Source organism: Ovis canadensis, chromosome 1 (genome assembly GCF_042477335.2).
Source record: "Ovis canadensis isolate MfBH-ARS-UI-01 breed Bighorn chromosome 1, ARS-UI_OviCan_v2, whole genome shotgun sequence".
Taxonomy (NCBI): domain Eukaryota; kingdom Metazoa; phylum Chordata; class Mammalia; order Artiodactyla; family Bovidae; genus Ovis; species Ovis canadensis.
The window spans coordinates 112,726,891-112,745,431 of NC_091245.1; the positions used below are offsets into that span (position 1 = coordinate 112,726,891).

Below are 18,541 nucleotides of genomic sequence, written 5' to 3' on the forward strand. Positions count from 1 at the left end.
TTCTTTCTTCCACTTGTAAAACTTAGCTTAATGTGGTCAAATACAGGCATCAAGTAATCTAGCAATTCCACCTTTTCTGTGCCTTCAGAACTCTGAATACTACCAGTAGGGCTTCATAATATGTGACCTCAAAAAATGTCACTTTAGGATTTATCCTCTTAACTACTTTTACATGTAACATACATCAATTTTGATTATGTTTATCATGCTGTATATTACATCCCTGTATTTATTTATCTTATAACTGAAAGTTTGCACTTTTTAAACACCAGTTCATCCAATTCTCCCTTCTCCTACCTTACTGCTTCTGATAACCACAAATCTTATTTACGAAACAGAAGCAGATTCACAGACATAGAAAAAAAACTTTCGGTTACCAAAGGAGAAGGTGGAGGGGGTGATAAATCAGTTTGCTGTATGTCTGAAATTAACACAGTATTGTAACTGACTATATTTCAATAAAAATTAATAAATAAAATTTTAAAAATTTTAAAGAGTGGAGTCTCTATTCCCCACAGCTCTCTGGCTCTCCCACAAGTAAGCCCCAGTGATCTTCAAAGCCAAACATTCCGGGGGCTCACCTTCCCCGAGTGCAGGGCCTCTGCTCTGGGGATCTCAACATGGGGCTCAGACCACTCACTCCCTGGGGAGAACGTTTGTAATTGCAGTTGTCCTCTTATTTGTGGATGGTCTACCTGAGGATACTGGTCTTGACTATACCATGTCTCACTCTGACTACTTCCTTGTCTCTTTAGTTGTAGAAAATCTTTTCTGCTAGTCTTCCAGCTTTTCTCATTGATTGATAGTTCTCTGTAAATAGTTATAATTTGTGTGCCCATGGGCTTCCCCAGTGGCTCAGAGGTTAAAGTGTCTGCCTGCAATGCGGGAGACCTGGGGTCGATCCCTGGGTCAGGAAGATCCCCTGGAGAAGGAAACGGCAACCCACTCCAGTATGCTTGCCTGGAGACTCCCATGGATGGAGGAGCCTGGTGGGCTACAGTCCACAGGGTAGCAAAGAGTCGGACACGACTGAGCGACTTCACTTTCTTTCTTTGTTTATGGGAGGAAGAGAGTTCAGGGTCTTCCTACTCCATCATGCTCCATTCTATTCCTTTTAAAAAATGTAATATCTTCTCATGTTTCTAAGAATATTAAATACAGATGGGGGGGTATTTTTTTTCTCTTGCTCCCTGCATGCTCTCTCTTTCAAGTTTTTTTCTTTTTTCTTTTTTTAACTGATTCTGTTTGTTTGGAGACTCTCATTCACAGTTTTCCTCAAATATCTTGTGATCTTGGCTGCCTATTTATATTTCAGGATATACTTTACTAGAATCTTTGTAATGGATGGAGTGTCAATCCTCATTGTAAGTGAAGTAGAAACTAAAGTAATCGAGAGTGAAAAAGAGATGTTCAAGGTCATTCTCTCACCTAAATTATACTTTTGGCTCCATTGTTTGCACATGGTTCTAACTCTAGAGCAATCTATTTAGCACATCAAAGCAGCTTGCTGTCAAAACCTCCAGTTTCTTTCTTTTGCTAGCTATTGAACACTCAAGGAAATTTTAGGCTAAAGATTCCATTTTCTTCTTCCTTTTATCAAAAGCAGAAAGGAAAAAAATGCACAATCATATAGGACTCCAATTTTTATGAAACTTCCTAATAGTCCTCAAATCTTAAAAAGAATGTTCTCAACTCTGATCCATCTAGTCATTCATGTGTTAAAAAATATATATTGAGATATCTACCATAAACCAAGAACCCTCAATGGCTGAATGTCTTGTGGGGGAGATAGACAAAAAACAAGTAAACTAACAAATTAATGTATACTTACAAATTATGATAATTTAACAAAACCATCTGGGTACAATGACCCAGGAAGATTCACTTAAATAAGGTGGTGAAAGAATGCTCCAAGGAGACAAAATTTAAGTTGAATCTGGGCCCTCTCAGCCCATTTACATAAATTTTAACAAAAAATAATATCTATGCACAATATTTAACAATTTTATTATCATTATATATTATATTTCAAACCATTTAATTTTTCTTAAATTGAATAAGCCTCTTTTCTTCTGAACACGTTAAAACACAATTAAAACATAAGCAGATGGTTTTAAACAGAAAATACATAGCCGTTTCTTCATTGTTTTGAACTCAGTTTGCAAACAAAATCAGTTTCATGCTTTAATCAGTACAGGTGTTTCTCTCTCACACCTGGAGATTTGGGTATCAGGCCACATTCCTCTTTCTTTCTCTGTGTAGACTTCCTTATCTGTGTTTCACAGAGTGAGCTTCTTTTCACATTCCTACTCTTGGCTTTTCCGCATGTCAAGTTCCAATCTATTTAATCTGCAAAGCTCCCAGGATCAAAAAGAGAAGGAACTCTTTCCTCAGGCAGCAGGGTAGGAAGGAACCTGAATTAACAATGACCACAGGTTAGGATTACAGTTTAAACATCTATTCCAAGCTGGGTATTGGAGGTGCAGAGAAAGGTAAGCATGGGCTTTGTCATGATTCAATTGAAGAGACAGACACGTGCACAAAGGCCATCTTACAGCATGCTTGGGGTTCTTCTAAAGTCATTTACTAGAGTTAGCTGGAGGTGATGATGATTCCCCAACGGGTGGGAATTTATCCAGACCTCTTCTTCGCCATATCTTCAATGACTAGAACAACATAGGCCTTAAAAATGCTCTGTAAATGTGTGTTGCTTATGAACAAACGGGTGCTAAAATATTTATACTTTAGATACTGGGCAGACACAGAAGTGTTTTAAGCAGAAAAGAAACACAAGCACTTCTTTCACTTAGAAGTCCTAGCAGCACCATCAGGAGGGTGATTGGGAGGGGAGAGAAGTTAGGAGACCAGGTGAAGAATATGTGAAGCAAGGAAGGTGTGAGCATGGGCAGGTAGCATGCGGAAGATAAGTGTTCTAAATAACACCTGACTCTCTGCCTTTGGCAACAGGAAGAAAGGAAGAGGTGTGGGGAGAGGCTGGGCAAAGGACAGCAGCATTCCTGAAAAGGACGGTGGCTGGAGAGAAAAAGTCCAGGAGAGAGCTGCCCAGGTGGCTGAGGAAAGCAGGTTAGGGATAACAATTGAGGAGTAACCCATGAGCTTAGCCATCAGGACGCCAATGGGACAAACCAGCCATGAGGGGTTGAAGAGTGGATGGTTGGTGCGGAACCAGAGGCAGGAAGCAGAGACAACCGCTTCAGAAATCAGTGGAGAAGACGAGAGGAACAGGTGTGTTGGGACTGAGGTGGTTTCCTGCCGTGGCCTGTGAAAACCAGGAGAAGCTACCCTTGCCTACCAGAGGAACACAGTCCCATTGCCCTCTCAGAGCAGCTACAGGCAAGGAAAAGGGCAGAAGCTTCACAGGCAAGGAGGTCTGGGGCCCCTCCTCCAGGGGCTCTGCAGGGCTGAATGGGGTGAGTGAACCAGCTTTCCTCAGGGAGCCCCAGGAATGAGCCATTACCCAGCTGAGCCTGCCACACGTCTAGGCACGGGGCCGACAGAAGGTGAGCAGAGCTCCCAAGTTCTCATCTCCAGCCAGCCCAGAGACACTCCCTGTTGCAAACTAATCCAGCCCTCCTTTTCTTCAATCATTCCCAGAACCCCAAGGAAGGCAGGCAGGCATGCTGAGAATCTGGACTGGGAGAGAAGGGTTCTCAGAAGGAAGCAGTTACCTGAGCAGAGGGGCTTGACGGAGATGGAGCTGGAGCTCTGGCTGACAGGGTTCTTGACTGTACAGTGATAGCTGTCGCTGACCCCATATCTCCAGGAGATGCTGAGAGTGGTGCCCCCGTGTGACACAACCGCCCCCTGGCCTCGGGGGTCCCAGCTGTACTGAACATCCTCTCCAGCCTGGTCCAGCAAACAGGCCAGGGTGATGAAGCAGGTCCCATCCTTCATGATCTGAGAGCTGGCTGTGATTTTGGGCTCCTGTGGTTTCTCTGTGCCAAGAAAGGAAGGTTCAAGCTATGAGAAGGCTCCAGACTGGCCAAGCAGAGAAGAGGGAAAGTCAAGTCCAAACATTAGCCCTCTAACCCCCTCACCATAGACATGCAGGACGAAATCCTTGGTGATGTTGATTGGGGGACTATGCAGAGTTATCCAGGCTCTATAGGGGCCAGAGTCCTGCAGCCTCAGGGAGCTGATCTGAAGAGAGTAGCTGTGGAGGGGGATGCTCAGCCGCTGGCTGTAGGGTCCCTGAGTCCCAGCAACCAGGATTGGCTCCCCTGCTGGTCCTGGTTGCAAAATAGCAACAAGGCCTCGAGAGCTCCAGGTAACCTTTTCTACCTCCTGCCCCACTGGGACCTCCAGGGGCAGAGTGGCTGACTTCCCAAGGGTGCCGATCACTGTCTCCCCTACTGATTCCTCGCTGCCCAGGATTCCTGGCCCTGCAGATGGAGAGAGAAAAACCACAGCTTCTGCATCAGGGCCTCCCTGCCCACTCAGCGCAGCCACAGGTCTCAGCCATCCCCTCCTGCCCAGACCCCTCCAGGCTCCCCCTCGACTCCAGTGGGTCTCCCTCTCCCCGACCACTCGGACACACCCTGGCCCACCCACGCTCTCTCGAGTGTTTGCCTTTCTCCTCAGGGCCTGAAGGAGACAGGACTCCTTCCTCCACCTTCCATTTCAGAGCTGTCAAGCAGGGTACATGCTTGGATTCCAGGTACCTGAGCATGAAGGCGGCACCAAGATGGGAAGGGAGCTACTGTTACTGACTGGGTTCTTGACTGTGCAGGTAAAGTTCAGCACGCTGTCCCCAGGCTGCAAGGTGACACTCAGGATAGACCCTCCATGGGACAGAGTGGTCTGGGGTCCCAGGGGTGTCCAGCTGTAGGTCACAGCGCCTCCTCTGCTTTCTGCCACGCATGTCAGGATGATGAGGCAGTGTCCATTCCCACTAATCCTGGTGCTCATTGTGACATGGGGCTGGGTCAGCTGCTCTGTGTGTCAAAAAAAGAACCAGCTGAGGACTGGGAAACTGCTCTGGGCCTTCCCTTCATGGGGCAGAAGTAGGAAGTGCTGCCACCAAGCCCCTGCACCACACTGAATACACATAAGAAACAACAGAGATAGAATTCGGCCCACATCTATTCTAGAGCTTTGGACTTTATAAGACATGTCACTTAATATCTCCTCTGATTCTTGGAACAATAGTATGAAATAGTAGCTTCATTGATGGGTTTGATCTCCTTACAGCCCAAAGGACCCTCAAGGGTCTTCAACACCACAATTCTTTGGTGCTCAGCTTTCTTTTATGGTCCAACTCTCACATCCATACATGACTATTATAAAAACCATAGCTTTGACTAGAGGCACTTTTATTGGCAAAGTAATGTCTCTGATTTTTAATATGCTGTCTATCTCCTGAGCCTAGAAATAAAAACCCTTTTTCCTACCTGGGTTTCCCTTGTGGCTCAGCTGGTAAAGAATCTGCCTGTAATGCAAGACCTGGGTTCAATCCCTGGGTTGGGAGGATCCCCTGGAGAAGGGAAAGGCTACCCACTCCAGTATTCTGGCCTGGAGAATTCCCATGTACTGTATAGTCCATGGAGTCATAAAGAGTTGGACACCACTGAGTGACCTGCACTTTCCTACCTGCCAGCAAAGCTGTCATGGGACAACTATGACTTGGGAAATGCCCTGTGAAGCATGAAAATCTGGCCTTTTATCATAACTGTTGCCCCAGAAACCGTCTCTGGAAGACCCCAACTCTGATCAGTTAGCACAGCCTTATATCCTGTTCAGAATCCACACTGAGCTTGTCCTACCAGAACAGCCATCAGCACAGTGAGAGGGCCTCTCCCACCACCTCTGGGTTAACAGCCCTACCCCAGGTCCCAACAGCCCTCCAGCCAGTGTTCCCTTGCTCTGTCTGAGGAATGGGCCACAGTCATTCCAAGCCAATTTATGACAGAAATGCTTTCACCCCAACCATGTGAACCTGACCAGGGCAATTCTGTCAACCCAAGTTTAAAAAAACAAACAAACAAACAAACAAAAAACCTCTTCATCTATTAATAATAGGAATATTCCCTGTTCCATAACCCAGGAAATTGTATGAGAAGGTTCTCCACTTTCCCACAATCACTCATCTTCCTGTGTTCATCCTCATGATTCATTGATACCTTCCAGCCACAGCATCCTGGTGACCTTGCCTGGTGAACTTGCCATCCACGGCAACATTGTCCCTCAGGCAAAGACTGGAATCACAGCTAATCCAAGTCTTGCAAAGGCCTTGTGATCCTCCCAGAACATGAGAAGTGGGTGGCATGTGAGGCATTTCCTTGAAGCCATCTCCCACGGGCCTCCCACTGGTCCCTCCTGTCATGAGACTGTTTTTGTCTTGAGGTCCCAGACTTCCTGCTCCATCCCCACAGAACAGAGCTGCTGACTATGAAATTTCTCTGCAGGCTAGAATTGGCTTCTCAGCAACTCCCATTATGGTCATCTGGCCCCTTTAGCCTCAGTGTCACCCTTTCTGGGCTGAGGGATGAGGACCCCGGGATCTAAGCCCTTCGGCCCCTCTCCCTCTCTACATAAGTAATAAACAGGCTAAATCTAAAAGTGCCTGACTGTGTCTCCACTGGCCAACATTGCTGCTGTGTGTGCCTGGCACCCCCGCCCCACTGTATTCTTTATAGTTTCCCCTGCTAAAACAATCACTGACATTTCCTTGAGGAATGTGATAGTAGTGTTCTCCTACATCTGTACAGAGCTTTACAAAGCTCTTTCTCGTGAATTTTATTCTCACAAAAGGTAATGTTCTATTTTAGCAAGGAGGAGGCTTAAGACTTCACAAGTCTGTTGTGGCAGAAGCTGGTTCTCAGGGCCCAAAATCCCATTCTCTGCCCAAACGTAGGGATTCTACTGCAATTGGTCTGGGACACATCCCAGCCATCAACATTTTTTAGGATATTCTCCCAGGCAACTCTACTTTCCATGTTTTTCTCAGTTAAACACATGTTAGTCTCATAATTAGAAAGAAAACTATAATTGTTTCTAAAAGGGAAGTGGAAAAGGCTATAAAAGTAACTGAAAGTCAAGCTCCACACACACCCACCTGTTGCCATACCCCAGACACTCACCGTAGACGTGCAGGCTGTACTCCCTGGTGTGGGTGAGGCGGGAGCTCCGAAGATTAACATGGGCTCGGTAGGACCCCGCATCTGCCCAACTCAGGTGGCTGATCTGCAGGGAGCGGTCTGGGCCCACCACACTCAGACGACCCCAGTACCGCGAGTCTGCCTGGTGAAAGGTGTCTGGTCCTCCAGCTTCTACCAAGGTTACCGTGGCTATTGCCCCAGGGACCGAGCGACATACCCAGGAGATGCTCTCCACCTGCTGTCTATCCTGCAGCTGCAGGGGCAGAGTGACAGAGCCCCCCAGGGTCCCAGTTACCACCGTGGGGGCTCTGGAAGCCCCTGGTCCTGCAGACAGAGAACAGCCTGTTACATTGAAGGCTCACAGCAGGCCTGAGGGAGAGTCAGGGCCATGATTCAGTTCAGTTCAGTTCAGTCGCTCAGTGTGTCCACTCTTTGTGACCCCATGAATCGCAGCACGCCAGGCCTCCCTGTCCATCACCATCTCCCAGAGTTCACTCAGACTCACATCCATCGAGTCCGTGATGCCATCCAGCCATCTCATCCTCTGTCATCCCCTTCTCCTCCTGCCCCCAGTCCCTCCCAGCATCAGAGTCTTTTCCAATGAGTCAACTCTTCGCATGAGGTGGGAAAATAGAGACACACAGAATTTAGGTGCCTTGCTCAAGACAACATTGCTAGTAATAGACAGAACTAGAACTCAAGAGGGATTGATGCAGAAGCTGATGCTCCAATACTTTGGCCACCTGATGCAAAGAGCCAGCTCACTGGAAAAGACCCTGATGGTGGGAAAGATTGGGGGCAAATGGTGAAGGGGATGTAAGAGGATGAAAGAGTCCATCACTGACTCAGTGGACATGAGTTTGAGCAAATTCTGGGAGGTAGTAGAAGACAGGGAAGCCTGGTGTGCTGCAGTCCTTGGGGTCGCAAAGAGTCGGACATGACAGTGACTGAAAACGACAACCTCCATGCCACAATGGTTTCTTCCACATTTATATTAATTAATTAACATGTAAGGAAATAATCAATGAAGGCTGTCCTAAAGGTTGCAGGTGCTAAGTGCCCTGGAGAGTAAGCAAAATCCTTGAGAGGGGCCCTGGTGTGGGGGAAAAGAGGTGGATAATCTCTAATGTTTCTGTATCTCTTGCCAATTCAGGGAAAAGGAACAGAAATCATCCAGCCCAGTTGCATTCACACAAGAATTGCCTTGCAGCATCCCCCATGATTGCTTATTTGGCCACTTCTGAGACAAAAGCCAGCTCCTCTCAGGCACAGCCAGAATCTGGGAACATATCTTTCTAGAGCAGGGGGGGCTAGTGTTGTGCTGGCCAGGCCACATTAAGCATGGTGAGAGGGACAAGCATTTGGATACCAGCCTATAATGCACTTGAAAGAAGAGTGTAACTCCAGGGCGCTAGTCAGTTCAAGCCCTTGCTCTACCAAGTGCTAGCTGTGTGATCTTGGGCAAGTTACTTAACCTTTCTGAGTCCAAGTGTTCTAACCTGTGAAACAGGGTTGCCATCTTCCAGGATTTTGTGTTAAATTAGACAATCACGTAAATACTTCACTATGGTATTATTCAAGATACTTAATGTCACTGAGGGTTTCCTTGGTGCCTCAGATGGTAAAGAATCTGCCTGCAATGCAGGAGACCTGAGTTCGATCTCTGGGTCGGGAAGATCCCCTGGAGAAGGGAATGGCAACCCACTCCAGTACTCTCGCCTGGAAAACCCCAAGGACAGAGGAGCCTGGTAGGCTGCAGTCCATGGGGTCGCTAAGAGTTGGACACGACTGAGCAACTTTACTCTCATTTTTCACTTTCATGCATTGGAGAAAGAAATGGCAACCCACTCCAGTGTTCTTGCCTGGAGAATCCCAGGGATGGCAGAGCCTGGTGGGCTGCTGTCTATGGGGTCGCACAGAGTCGGACACGACTGAAACGACTTAGCAGCAGCAGCAGAGTACATCATGTGAAATGCCAGGCTGCATAAAGCACATGCTGGAATCAAGATTGCTGGGAGAAATATCAATAACCCCAGATACGCAGATGACACCACCCTTATGGCAGAAAGCAGAGAAGAACTAAAGAGCCTCTTGTTGAAAGTGAAGAGGAGAGTGGAAAAACTGGCTAAAAACTCAACATTCAAAAAATTAAGATCACAGCATCCAGTACCATCACTTCATGGCAAATAGGTGGGGGAAAAATGGAAACAGTGACAGACTTTATTTTCTTGGGCTCCAAAAGCACTGCAGATGGTGACTGAAGCCATGGAATTAAAAGACACTTGCTCCTTGGAAGAAAAGCTATGACAAACCTAGACAGCATAGACATTACTTTGCTGGCAGAAGTCCATCTAGTCAAAGCTATGGTTTTTTCAGTAGACGTGTATGGAAGTGAGAGTTGGACTATAAAGAAAGCTGAGTGCAAAAGAATTGATGCTTTTGAAGTGTGGTGTTGGAGAAGACTCTTGAGAGTCCTTTGGACTGCAAGGAGATCAAACCAGTCCATCCTAAAGGAGATCAGTCCTGAATATTCATTGGAAGCACTGATGCTGAAGCTGAAGCACCAATACTTAGGCCACCTGATGTGAAGAACTGACTCATTGGAAAAGACCCTGACGCTGAGAAAGATTGAAGGAGGGAGGAGAAGGGGACAACAAAGGATGAGATGGTTGGATGGCATCACGACTGGATGGACATGAGTTTGAGTAGGCTCCAGGAGTTGGTGATGGACAGGGAAGCCTAGCGTGCTGCCATCCATGGGGTCGCAAAGAGTCAGACACAACTGAGAGACTGAACTGAACTAAACTGTGCTTTTTGTTGGCTTGTTTGTTGGCTTACTTCATTCTGCTTCATACAAATAGCTGTGTTGTTTGTCCTTCCCCATAGCTCAGGAGTTCCCCAAGGAGAGAAGATAGAAGGGAATTAGTTAAGCAATAAAGTAGAGTAAGACTGATGGTTTAGCCGAGTGGCTAGGTGCAGTGGGATGTGTGCAGATCTTCCTTATCTGAATCCTGTTTCTGGATTTAAGTAGGGGAAAGAGACAGAAAGGGATCAGCTCAGGACATGAATCCTTGGTGCCAGACACTGGGCCAAGTGCATTACGCACACTATTTTATTTAACCTTCACAGCAATCTAGTAATGTCCATGTTCTTATTCCCACTTCACAGATGAAGACCATGACACTCAAAGATCTTAAAAAGCCTACTTGCCCAGAGTCACTGGCTATTGGAAGCAGCAGAGTCCATATGAAACCCAAGTTCGCCTGCCCCCAAAGCTGACGTTCTGTTGACTACCCTGTGCTGCCAACAGCAGGACTGTACCCCACCTCATTCCTCCCTGTGTACCACTCACCTCTACCCCATCACACACAGCGCAGCACCAGCACACCAGAGGCCTCAATAGATATTTCTGGAACTGAACCCAAGAAATATGAACATTTTTTTAAGGCAAGATCTGTCTCACCCATTTCTTCATGTGCCCAAAGGATGCCCCCATGGACAATGATCTCCAAGGGCATGACCTGAACACCACGGAAGAAGGGAAGCTGACTGATTCATTTACTCTGTGGGAGGACAGGAACGTGGCGGCAAGGGGAACCTGAGAGGAATCCGTTCTCTGAGTTTCAATTCTGTGAATTTGGTTGGAGACAGTATGGTTCTGAGTTTCCTTGTTGCTTCTGCATTCCCACAGCTGTGCTGACTTCCATTCTCACAGATCACCAGCTGTGTGCCAGAAGGTGTCACCTTATGTCTTAGTTCATCTTCTGTAAAGTGGGCTTAATACTCTCTGCCTTATCTATACCACAGGATTGTTGGAGGAATCAGACTATTTTAAATTTGAGTAAAAGTTCTTTATAAACTGCCAAGTTTTAAACACCTCTAGGGGATTCTATGGCAGGCTTAGGGCACACCCTAAAGGCTAGAGTGGGGGCCACCAGGAAGTCAGGTAACGTCCTGGTAAGGACGTCCAGGCTCCTTGTGACTCACTAGCAGTGTGAGAGTGACAAGACACAATCAGGGTTTGCATGATCTGAGATGACAGTACACACACCTCACACACACTACTTCCCTCCCTGCCTCAAACACATATACAAGCACTTACACACAGTCTGGCTCCCAGTGAAGCAACACCTCCAGTGAAAATGACCACCCAACATGTAAGGAGGTAGAGGTGCCTGGGAGGTAGTGGCAGGGACAGACTCACCAGGGAGAAGACCAAGGAGGAGCAAGGACCACAGGAGAGAAAAGGCCATTCTATACAGCAGACTGGCCCGCCTCAGGATGGCCAACGGACCGTATGTGTATAAATGTCAGCCCACAGACCTTCATTTCCGACGTTCAGAGCTCAGTTTAACCACATGTAGCTTTGAGTCACAGGATGTAAAAATAAAGGAACATGAAAGAAAGAAGCATGAGAAGCAGCAGAGTGAGCTATAAGCCAAAGCTGACAATGTCTCAGCCTCACTTTAAACCCTTCCAAAGTCCCCCACCACTTATAAGCTAGTCTAACTAAGGTCACAGTCTTGGAGGACAAAATCCTTCAGGCTCTGCTGGCTTCCCATCTTGAGCTTGGTCTCATGTTCTGTCACCAAGTCTCCCATCCAGGACTCTACTCCCCACACACGATTTCTTACTGCTGGGAATGGTTGCTGCAACCTGGTTTACCCTAGTCCCTGCCACCTAGTTCACCTTTCTCCACCACCCTCCCATTCTCCCATTAAAGTTGTGACCGCCTGGGGAAAGACTTCCTTGAAATTCCAGGCCAGAACAGGTGCCCTCTTCTGGGCCTCTCAGTTTCCTCCTATTCACCTCTATGGTTATATCCACCTTGCTTACTATAAAAGTCTACTTACTCTCATACTCTTTCCCCAGTATACTCTCAGCTCCTTGATGGTAGGGTCTACCTTTTTCATCTTTTAGTTCCTAGTGACTAACTCAGTATCAGCATATGATATGAATTTAGTTCTTACATACTGTACTTTCTTTAGCACAGAAACAAGGCTGGAAAGACCCAGGAGAAAAGACTTTTGGGCCCACATCTACTTCTAGCCACAAAGGACTACCAGATATTATTTTGCTCTCTTGGCCTGTTGGTGGTACGGTTGAGGGAGTTGTCTTAAAAGTCCTGATCCATGGGTGGATGGAGGGAAAAGGTAGAGCTGGGGCAGATATAGAGATCCCTCCCTTCTTCTCCGCACCTAAGAGTCCTGATGGCTTTGCGAGGCTATGCAAACTCTGCTGACATCTCTGTAGGATGTGATTTGACTAGTGTCCCCTGTTGGCTCCCTTACTTATCAAATTTTGACAAGCATCTCCCTAGTCATTAGTGTATGGTGGCTATACATCCTGACAAAACTTGAAGAGAATCCGTGCTGCTTTTAAGAAGGTCACATGCTATAGACCCTTTGACCCTTATCTTATGTGACTGCTTGGTGGAATTTGATATTGCAACCTTCCCTGCTTGAAACCTTCTCTTGGGGGTGCTCCAGGATGCTATTCTCACCGGGTTCTCCTCACTCATTTATTCAAGGCATTGCACTGAGACTGCTAATTCAAAGATGAAAAGAAGTCTCTGCAAGCATGTTGCTCATAGGCCAGTGGGGAAGAAACTCACATAAATAGAAAAATACAGTGATGTGGATGACTTAGCCTGGGGATTGGATGCAGTGGGATAGGTGGGAAACTTTTTGATCTGAATCCTTCCTCTGCTGCTTCCTAGCCTTGTGATCTTAGCAAACTACTTTCCAATCAATAAAACTCCCCCATTACCATTTATTTACCTAAAGATGGTTTTAGTGCATAGAAAATCATTCATAGGCTATATTTTTAAGAATTCATATTCAGTTTATAAAAAAATAAATTAAAAACCTTGGTCAGCCTTAAGGCCAGTTCAGCTTACAAGTCATGTTGGTCTATTTACTAATCAAGAAACTTTTAACAAACCTTTTTAGGGACTTTTGATAATATTTGACTGATTTTACAAATGTATAAATTGATTCTCTTAAGGACTTCAACCTATTCATAGATCACTGCCTTGTCATGGCAAAGGGGCTTGCATAACTCAATGAAGCTATGAGCCATGCCATGCAGGGCCACCCTAGATGGACGGGTCATAGTGGAGAATTCTGACAAAACATGAGCCACTGGAGGAGGGAATAGCCAACCACTCCAGTATACTTGCCATGAGAACTTCATGAACTATATAAAAAGACAAAAGGATATTGAAAGGTTGTTGTTGAATTACGACGCCAGGATTCTTGGCCCCCAGAGGAGAAGAATTTAATCCAGGGCCAGAGATGAGGCTTGATTGCTCAGAGCTTTTGTGTAACAAAGTTTTATTAAAGTATAAAGGAGATAGAGAAAGCTTCTGACATAGGCATCAGAAGGGGGCAGAAAGAGTACCCCCCTGCTAGTCTTTAGCTGGATGTTATATAGTCACCAGCAGTCTGTTAATGAAAGAAAGGAATGTCTCAAAACTTAGAATGGCACCAGACCCCTCACCCATAGGATGTATTTTGGGATAATCTTGGCTCCAAATGGTTCATCTTGGGCCATAAAAGGATTAACTTGAATCTTGAAGAAGGACAGAGCACCATACAAATAGTGTTATTTACATAGATTAGAGGAACGATATCGGAGTATAACATACTGGTTTATCAAGTAGTTTCTGAGCCCAAAAGGCGGAACTGACTTGAAGACAGAGTTTGGGTTAAATGCATAGTACATTAGCATAGCTTAAGATAAACATTTCCATAAGAAAAAGGCAATGGTTAACTTCAAGTGAAACCAGGTGTCATTATGGCAACACAGAATTTTAAGAGAAACCTCCTTTTAAATTTGTATAGAGAAGAAAAAAAAATATCGCTAGTTTGTTTCTTCCTGCCGCTTAAGGGAGATAAAAATGTCTGACACTTGCAGGCTATTTTCTCCATTTGGAGACCCCTGGCCTTCCTGCCTGTTACCCTCTCAATATGACACCAAAAGATGAGTCTCCCAGGTCTGAAGGTGTCCGATATGCTAAAGGGGAAGAGCAGAGGACAGCTACTAAGCCCCAGAAAGAGTGAAGCAGCTGGGGCAAAGCAGAAATAATGCTCAATTGCAGATGTATCTGATGATGAAAGTAAAATCCAGTGTTGCAAGGAACAGTATTGCATAGGAACCTGGAATGCTAGGTTCATGAATCAAGGTAAATTGGATGTGGTCAAACAGGAGATGATAAGAATAAACATCAACATCTTAGGAATCAGTGATCTAAAATGGACAGGAATGGACAAATTTAATTCAGATGATCATTATATCTACTATTGGGGCAAGAAGCACAGAGGAAAAATGGAGTAGCCCTCATAATCAACAAATGAATCTGAAATGCAGTACTAGGGTGCAGCCTCAAAAAAAAAAAAAAAAAAAAGAATGATCTTGGTTTCTTTCCAACGCAAGCCATTCAACATCACAGTAATTCAAGTCTATGCCCCTAACACCAATGCTGAAGAAGCTAAAGTTGATCAGATCTATGAAGACCTAGAAGACCACCTAAAACTAACATCAAATAAAGATGTTCTATTCATAACTGGGGATTGGAATGCAAAAGTAGGAAGTCAAGAGATACCTGGAGTAACAGGCAAGTTTGATGTTGGAGTACAAAAGGAAGCAGAGCAAAAGCTAACAAAATTGTGCCAAGAGAACTCACTGGTCATAGCAAACACCTTTTTTCAACAACACAAGAGACGACTTTATGTATGGACATCACCAAATGATCAATACTGAAATCAAATTGATTACACTTTTTGTAGCCAAAGATGGAGAAGCTGTATATAGTCAACAAATACAAGACCTGGAACTGACTGTGGCTCAGACCATCAGCTTCTCATAGGAAAATTTCAGGTTCAAACAAAGTGGGGGAAACCGCTAGGCTAGCCAGGTAAAACCTAAATCAAATCCCCTATGAATATGCAGTGGAGGTGTAGGATAGATTCAAGGAATTAGACCTAGTAACCAATGTGCCTGAAGAACTATGGGTGGAGATCTATAATATTGTACAGAAGACAGTGACCAATCCATCCCAAAGAAAAAGAAATACAAGAAGGCAAAGTGGTTATCTGAGGAGGCTTTACAAATAGCTGAGGAAAGAAGAGAAACAAAAAGCAAGGGAGAAATGGAAAGGTACATCCAACTAAACACAGGCTTCCAGAGAATGGCAAAGAGAGACAAGAAGGGCTTCTTCAATGAACAATGCAAAGAAACGGAGGAAAACAACAGAAGGGGAAAGACTAGAGTTCTCCTCAATCAAACTATATATATCAAGGGAACATTTCACCCAAAGATGGGCACAAAAAAGGACAGTAATGGTAGAGACCTAGAAGAAGCAGAGAGATCAAAAAGAGACAGAAAGTATACACAAAAGAACTGTACAAAAAAATATCTCAATGACTCCAGTAACCATGACAGTGTGGTCAGTCACCCAGAGACAGTCATTCTAGTGCATGAAGTAAATTAGGCCTTAGGAAGCACTGCTGTCAATAAAGCTAGTGGAATTGCTTTAAAGTTATTTAAAACCCTAAAAGACAATACTATCAAAATGCTTCACTTAATATGTCAGCAGATCTGGAAGACCCAGCAGTGGCCACAGGACTGGAAAAAGTCAGTCCTCATTCCAGTTCCCAAGAAGGGCAGCACTAAATAAGGTTCAAATCATGGGACAATTGCACTCATTTCCCATGCTAGTAAGCTCATGCTCAAAATCTTACAAGCTAGGCTTCAGGATTACATGAACCAAGAACTTCCAGATGTCTAAGCTGGGTTTAAAGAAGAAAGAATTAGAGGAAAAAATTGCCAACATTTGCTAGATTATAGAGAAAGCAAGGGAATTCCAGAAAAACATCTACCTCTGTTTCATCGACTATGCTAAAGCCTTTGACTGTGTGGCTCATAACAAACTGTGGAACCCTCTTAAAGAGATGGGAATACCAGACCATCTTACCTGTATCCTGAGAAACCTGTATGCAGGTCAAGAAGTAAGTTAGAACCCTGTGGAACAACTGACTGGTTCAGGATTGAGAAAGGAGTACAAGGCTCTTTTTGGTCGCCCTGTTTATTAAACTTACAAGCTGAGCACATCATGAGAAATGCTGGGCTGGATGAGTTACAAGCTGGAATCAAGATAGACAGGAGAAACATCAGCAACCTTGTATATGCCAATGATACCCCTCTAATGATTGAGGGCTGGAGGAAAAGGGGTCAACAGAGGAAGACATGATTGGGGTCCAATAAAATTCCAAGACAAGGAATTTGCACCATCTACGTTGGGCCACCGGCGCCACTTGAATATCGAAAGGTGCCCCTCCTTGGGCTCCTTCTTGCGTGGAACTTAAAAGCCGGGGCAAATAAGTAGACGTGGTGAGCACCCACGCTCCAGATGGGAATTCAGCCAGAAAACTGGAGAGCAAGAAAGAAACGACATGGAAGAATCAGTCTTTTCAGAAACTGATCCCATTTCTTTATTTTTTAGGTTTGCTTATATACCTTTTGTTACACATAGAGACAAATGGAAATTTTAAAGTCACGTGGGGGTCAGCAGTCCTGACCTTTATCAAAATCAGGTGCTTCACATAAATGGATTTTAAAAAGGTCTTTAGGGGTTTTACATCATCTTCTGGCCATGAGGCCTGCTGACATTTTATGATCCTTTCTTTCTGATAACCAAGAAACTTATTTCTTCCAAGGGTGTTTTTTCTTAAACCAGGCACCACCCTCTGAAGGTACCAGATAAAGTTGCATTCCTATAGGGTGAGGGTGTAGTGGGTTACAACTAAGAGAGGAATTTATTTAACCTAAAGTTAACATGATTATTCTTTTTTTTTTTTTTTTTTTAGTATTTGAGGATGGCAATATTTAATGGGAACAAAGAAATATGTATGATAATAATTGTAACATAATATAATAAAAACTCTGGTAGTCATTTGATTAATGCTATCTAGAGGAATCCTGGAATGTTTGAGAAAAGAGCTCTGTTTAATTGTCTTTTGCAAATTTATTTATTTATTTATTATTTTTTAAATTTTAAAATCTTTAATTCTTACATGCGTTCCCAAACATGAACCCCCCTCCCACCTCCCTCCCCACAACATCTCTCTGGGTCATCCCCATGCACCAGCCCCAAGCATGCTGCACCCTGCATCAGACATAGACTGGCGATTCAATTCTTACATGATAGTATACATGTTAGAATTCCCATTCTCCCAAATCATCCCACCCTCTCCCTCTCCCTCTGAGTCCAAAAGTCCGTTATACACATCTGTGTCTTTTTTCCTGTCTTGCATACAGGGTCGTCATTGCCATCTTCCTAAATTCCATATATATGTGTTAGTATACTGCATTGGTGTTTTGCTTTCTGGCTTACTTCACTCTGTATAATTGGCTCCAGTTTCATCCATCTCATCAGAACTGATTCAAATGAATTCTTTTTAACGGCTGAGTAATACTCCATTGTGTATATGTACCACAGCTTTCTTATCCATTCATCTGCTGATGGACATCTAGGTTGTTTCCATGTCCTGGCTATTATAAACAGTGCTGCGATGAACATTGGGGTACATGTGTCTCTTTCCATTCTGGTTTCCTTGGTGTGTATGCCCAGAAGTGGGATTGCTGGGTCATAAGGTAGTTCTATTTGCAATTTTTTAAGGAATCTCCACACTGTTCTCCATAGTGGCTGTACTAGTTTGCCTTCCCACCAACAGTGTAGGAGGGTTCCCTTTTCTCCACACCCTCTCCAGCATTTATTGCTTGCAGATTTTTGGATTGCAGACATTCTGACTGGTGTGAAGTGGTACCTCATTGTGGTTTTGATTTGCATTTCTCTAATAATGAGTGATGTGGAGCATCTTTTCATGTGTTTGTTAGCCATCCGTGTGTCTTCTTTGGAGAAATATCTATTTAGTTCTTTGCCCCATTTTTTGATTGGGTTGTTTATTTTTCTGGAATTGAGCTGCATAAGTTGCTTGTATATTTTTGAGATTAGTTGTTTGTCAGTTGCTTCATTTGCTATTATTTTCTCCCATTCAGAAGGCTGTCTTTTCACCTTGCTTATATTTTCCTTTGTTGTGCAGAAGCTTTTAATTTTAATTAGATCCCATTTGTTTATTTTTGCTTTTATTTCCAGAATTCTGGGAGGTGGATCATAGAGGATCCTGCTGTGATTTATGTCTGAGAGTGTTTTGCCTATGTTCTCCTCTAGGAGTTTTATAGTTTCTGATCTTACATTTAGATCTTTAATCCATTTTGAGTTTATTTTTGTGTGTGGTGTTAGAAAGTGATCTAGTTTCATTCTTTTACAAGTGGTTGACCAGTTTTCCCAGCACCACTTGTTAAAGAGATTGTCTTTACTCCATTGTATATTCTTGCCTCCTTTGTCAAAGATAAGGTGC

The 18,541-nt window shown here is 44.4% G+C and overlaps 1 protein-coding gene across 2 annotated transcripts; it reads right to left on the reverse strand.

Moving 5' to 3' along the window:
* Positions 1 to 1,988: 1,988 nt before the first annotated feature.
* LOC138416622 (T-lymphocyte surface antigen Ly-9-like) lies at positions 1,989 to 11,480 on the reverse strand. 2 transcript variants are annotated; one of them, XM_069546128.1, is made up of 6 exons: positions 11,323 to 11,476; positions 7,101 to 7,442; positions 4,683 to 4,955; positions 4,059 to 4,403; positions 3,690 to 3,956; positions 1,989 to 2,414 (listed from the first exon to the last, which is right to left on the reverse strand). In XM_069546128.1, the coding sequence occupies exons 1-6, from the start codon at positions 11,369 to 11,371 to the stop codon at positions 2,341 to 2,343; spliced, it is 1,350 nt and encodes a 449-aa protein (XP_069402229.1). In that variant the 5' UTR covers positions 11,372 to 11,476; the 3' UTR covers positions 1,989 to 2,340. The 2 variants fall into 2 exon arrangements, with proteins under 2 accessions (XP_069402229.1, XP_069402239.1); XM_069546138.1 differs by lacking the exon at positions 4,683 to 4,955 and having other exon boundaries at positions 11,323 to 11,480.
* Between the last annotated feature and the right edge of the window lie 7,061 nt (positions 11,481 to 18,541).